The sequence below is a fragment of the Charadrius vociferus genome, unplaced genomic scaffold, assembly GCF_000708025.1.
Source record: "Charadrius vociferus isolate BGI_N301 unplaced genomic scaffold, ASM70802v2 scaffold462, whole genome shotgun sequence".
Lineage (NCBI taxonomy): Eukaryota > Metazoa > Chordata > Aves > Charadriiformes > Charadriidae > Charadrius > Charadrius vociferus.
The window spans coordinates 95,014-100,116 of record NW_009647021.1 but is presented as its reverse complement, the minus strand read 5'-3'; the positions used below and the strand labels follow the sequence as shown (position 1 = coordinate 100,116).

General features: G+C 37.2%; 1 protein-coding gene across 1 annotated transcript in view; it reads left to right on the top strand.

Moving 5' to 3' along the window:
- Positions 1 to 5,103, top strand: part of LOC104295715 (DDB1- and CUL4-associated factor 12-like) — a gene marked incomplete at its 5' end in the record, with an annotated part of 17,801 nt that overhangs the window by 621 nt on the left and 12,077 nt on the right. The window contains 2 exons of the mRNA XM_009895492.1: positions 2,719 to 2,925; positions 4,192 to 4,252. Of these exons, the coding sequence (XP_009893794.1) occupies positions 2,719 to 2,925; positions 4,192 to 4,252 (268 nt within the window). The remainder of the gene's footprint in view (positions 1 to 2,718; positions 2,926 to 4,191; positions 4,253 to 5,103) is intronic.

The window sequence follows — 5,103 nt, the reverse complement described above, 5'->3', positions numbered from 1 at the left end:
TCTTTATCCCCATGTCCTTCTTGTGGCTTCTCTATTCCTTACACTTCTGTGGTTATCTTAGCTAACCACACCACCCTTTGTTTTGCAATGGTTCGGTACTTCCAACTGTTGCTTTCGTCTGATATCCTATCTAACACTATCCCTTTCCCAAACACATAGCAAGCCCATACCTATCTTTAGCTGAAGCCATAGCAAGCACATATCTATGAATCACATAGCAAGCACACACCCATCTTAGCTGAAGCCATAGTGAACACACATCTATTTTAGCTGAAGCAAAATTCTTTTGCTAAATTACTTACTACAACTCTGTGAAATTTCTTGCCTGAAGAGCAGTTGTTGTTGTAGTTACAATAATAATGTGCAACTGTAGGAGAAAAGTGAGGAAATGACAAAGCAATTCAAGGGCTGATGATGGATTAGAGTGGGGTATGGACAGATGAAAGCACTGCAAGAAATACGTCCTGCTTCTGCTTCTGAAAATATCTTAATTTGGAAACTTTTTATAGCAAAATGACATTGAGTTTAAAGATCCAGGGCAGAAATGTGAGGGTCTGATGCTTCAGCATTGTATGTTTCCAAGTTTTTTTACCTTTTCAGCCCAACTAGTTTAGAGTTTAGCTAAAGGAAATTTGCATTAGAGTAAGTCTTTATTAACCTAGTATCAAACACGTATGTATGACAGTGGTGTCAGATTGGAGAATGTGAAGGGGTTTTAATTTCAGTCCTCATACCTGTCGAGATGTTCTTCAAAGTGCAAATCTCTTACAGCTGAAGCACAGTTTTCCTGAGTCCGTGGACATCCTGAGCTGTGGATGTCTTTTACTAATTAGCACTTCTGGTGCCAGCTTTAGGACCTGCAGATGACACTTGCAAGCTTTAAGATTAAGTATTTAACTGTTGATTTTGGTTTTTTTTTCAGTAGTTGAAGGAGGATAGGGGAGGGAATTAGGCATTTCTGCTGAAGGAAATAATGAGGAAGAAAAGAGGATATGCATTCATAGGGGAAGGACAAGGGAGGATGAGAGGAGAGGGAATTACTGGTCCTGATCCTACCGTGCAGGGATGGGGTTAAGGCAGAGGGGCTGCTGTGTGTGTCATGTTTTTACCAGCTGTCTCAGGCAGTGAACTGCATTGTAAAGCTTGGGAGAAGTGAGGAGTGCCTCCCTCCTACTCGGTCGCACTTCAGCTGTTGCCTGACCCCATACCTGCATGCAAGATAAAGAATTAAACATGAAAATTCAGTCCCTGTAGGAACAGTCACCTGTTTGTGCAAGACTGCCTACAGAGAAAGATCAGTTGGGGGTTGAAGATTCTAGACACAACACACACATAGTGATGAATGGATTTCAGCTTTCTCTGTAGAATGAGCTTAACATACCATACTTTACTTTATCAGGTTTTGATTTGACATTAATATTATCCTAATTCAGTACATGAAGAATAATAGATACACTGCTAAATTTTCTTGGGTTTTTGATGCTTATTAAAGAACAGATCTACAGTCCGTGGGAGTTCACCAATAATGATTTGTATATACAGCTCCTCTCTAAGAACCTCTAGATTTCTTTTCTGTCCTTCTAGAAATGTCTGACAAAGAATTTCAGAACAATTTGAGGTGTGTATTTTCTAAATTGCATTGAGTTTTCTTGGGGTGTTTTTTTTTTTTTTTATCTTCTCCATCTTCAGTTCACTTCCAGAGGCTTTCAGACAAAGTTCTTTGGTTACAGAAGGAACAAACTTAAGGGGGGAGAGGAGGATGCAATTATAATCCTGGGCTGTGATTCTACATCACTTTTCTTAGTGCTAAGTCAGCTTCAGATCCTCCATTTCCTCACTTGACTCATGTTCCCTCACAGGGCTTTGTCCCCTCTGTTATACATATTTGACTGTTAGTGCAGCTGTGCTCTGAACAACATCTGTGAAATGATCCAGCACAAGAGCCTCCCAAATGAAAGTGCCCTTTGGCAGGTGATGTAAACCTTTGTTCTGGTTTAGATTGTAATGGTTGTATATGTTTGAACTGACATAACTCTGGGTATAATGATGTCTGTCTGAAGAGTTTTAAGGCTTTATAACTGAGTTTTCTGCCAAGGGGTCAGTGATGTAGAGCTCCAACTTCTAGTCTTTTTGCAGGATGAGATATGTAGCTAGATAACTTTTTTAGATGCTTGCACTGGCAGTACTATATTTAGTTAATATTCTCCATGTATCACCAGATAACTCTCCATGTAACTCTAATTATATAAATTTATGAAGTGTCAGTTTGTCAAAGCCAAAACTTCATGCTCAGTATCTTACCTGGGAGGCAGGAGACTTGTGCTAACCCCCCTGGGGTTTACTGGCTGTTTTGAGGTGGGTCTCTTTCTCACTGTTGTACAGGGAAACTGGAAAACAATATTGTTTTGTCACGGTATTAAACAGAGAAAAGTTTTAGATTTGAGGGTTTTTGTTAAATGGGAAACCTCCCATGACAAATTTCTTTCTTCTCTCTTCCATTGCTGTGAAAACCAAATGGGATGATTAAAATAAAACCCACTGTAATTAAGTTAGTTCAGTTGTTTTAAGAAGGAATTTATGTATTTTTCAGCTATACTTGCAGCATTTGTATATTCCAACTTTAAAAGAATGTCAGTTCAAAATAGGGAGGATATTTGACCATCTTGTTTTTCTTATCTGTTCAATAATGACTTGCATCTCCTGCTTTTTTCCCCCCAGTTATTTGTAGTAGATGTCCAGACTGGTCAAATTACCAAGATTCCTATTCTGAAAGATCGTGAACCCGGCATGGTGAACCAGCAGGGATGTGGTATTCATGCCATTGAGCTCAACCCCTCAAGGACCCTTCTGGCCACAGGTGGAGACAACCCCAACAGTCTTGCAATTTATCGTCTGCCTACACTTGATCCTGTCTGTGTGGGAGATGTAAGTGGGAGTATTTGGGGGAAGTTTATTCTGTCACTTACTACTTTGAAATGTGTAAGGTCAGAGCAAGGTTAAGATTTGGGAGTCTTTTAGTGGAGAGTGAATTTCTGAAAGCTTGAAAACATTCCTGATTAAGTTGTCATTTTTTGACAAGGTATCTTAAATATGAGTGAGTACATAAACATGTGAGAGGATTCTCAGGGTTCTGAGTCAGATTTCTTCTTCCTCACCCTCATTCAGGTCTACTTCAGATTACTTTTAAGTGTTGAAAATTGAACAATCTTAACTGTTAAAGTCTAATTGTGATGACCTCTGAAACTAGTTTTAGTGAAAAAACTCTTTTGAGAAATTGAAAATATGATACAGTTGTTCAAATTTCCCCTTCTTCAGTGTAGCTTATGTATGTATTATTCCAGAGGCAGAACTTGGCTTTGAGGATTAGTTCTAACCGAGTGGCTTATGGTAGTTTGATAGACTCTGGTACTGCTTATATTTCTGAAATATCACGAGGCCTCTTTAAAATATCCGGGCTTAAAAAGAGAAAGGCTGAAATGAGTATAGTGCTGTTCTATAAGCACTTCTCTTGCATTTCTCCTTTTTGTTTCAGGACTTCATATAGGTGTTAACTACAACAGCAGAGGTCAGGTCAGGGTTTTTGCAGTAGCAGATAACCAGCTGGAGAAAGGTTTGACTCTGAAGATTTGTTTGGCTTGTTATTCATTTGTGTGCTGCTGTGACTTTGCAGCCTTTCAAACCGAACTAGAGCCGCATGGTCTTTTTTCTCCACAGGTTCCTTGCCTGCTAAAGAAAAGATTCTTGAAGTAATAGTCTTGAAAAATTAATCTGTAGGTCATATATCATAAACATAATGTTTTGGTTACTTTTTATAGTAGGGATGTGCATTTAAGGAAACAGAAGTACGTAGCTACTTTACAGAAGTAAAGACCGCTGCTTTTAAAACGGAAAATCTAAGTTCTTAGAATCGAGATCAATTTGTTCTTGATCAGAGACCTGTTTTTCCATCACCTAATTTCTCCCTATTAATTACACACTTCAAAATAATAATAATAAAAAAAAAAGTTAAGATTACTGTTAGGTACTTAAACTGTTCCAGCTTGATACTGGAACCTTTGTTTTTAACATAGGTCTGTCCTTCTGAGGTTGTACTAAAAAAAAAAAAAATAATCAAAGGGGAGAATACTTGTCTGGTTTGAGACAACTCTAGAATATAATGGCACAGAAAAAGCTGTCTTTTTTTTCTTTTAGGATGGACATAAGGACTGGATATTTTCAATTGCATGGATCAGTGATACTATGGCTGTTTCTGGTAAAGTCAATTTTTAATTTTTTTCCCCAGAATTTTATACTGATGTAAAGCACTTGATAGGTCTTAGGGAAGGAACTTTATCAAGGCATTTGAAACCACTTATAACTATTTTGCCTATTTAAACCATTCTTGGTCTTAGTGCAGTGCTTTGCTTTGTTTTATTTCTAAGGCCCTCATCTAGATATTTTTTTTTTTTACTAATATTAGAGGGCAAAATACTGTCTTTACAGTAGGTGTTGCCATGAGAAGGTGTCTAAACACAGTGAGTTAAAGGGAAGGATTCCACACAAGAAGAATTTCAAGAGGGGTGTTGGTTATCAGTTAATAACTTTGGAATACAGCAGAGCAGTATCAGTTTCCTGAAATCCTATGAAAGACTGATTAATGAAAACTCAGCTTGTTTTATCAAGATATCAGTAAAGTCGCATGTGTGCGTGTATATATATGCACACATACTATTGTAGTTAATATAGAAGGCTGTAATAAAAAAGGTCAGTTACTGACTTTTTAGTAACTAGGTGGATAATCAGTGTAACTTATTAAAATATTACTTAACTTCGGTAAAGGCAGCAATACTAATATGCTGTTGCATTAATATAGTAGTTTACTGTCTGTGCTGACAGCGTGTAGTATTCCATACAGGGAGATGTCAAACTGCAGGTGACAAAAAAATTGTAAGTCTCATATAAAAATCAAATGCTTGAATTCTTAGTTCTGTAATATTTTTTTCAAAAAACAAAAAGGTAATCCTGGAGTTTGATTTTTAATTTAATATAGAAATTGATCCTTGCAACTCTCCAACCCAAATATCTCCATTAAAAAAAAAAACAAAACAAAAGTTACATTGTGTA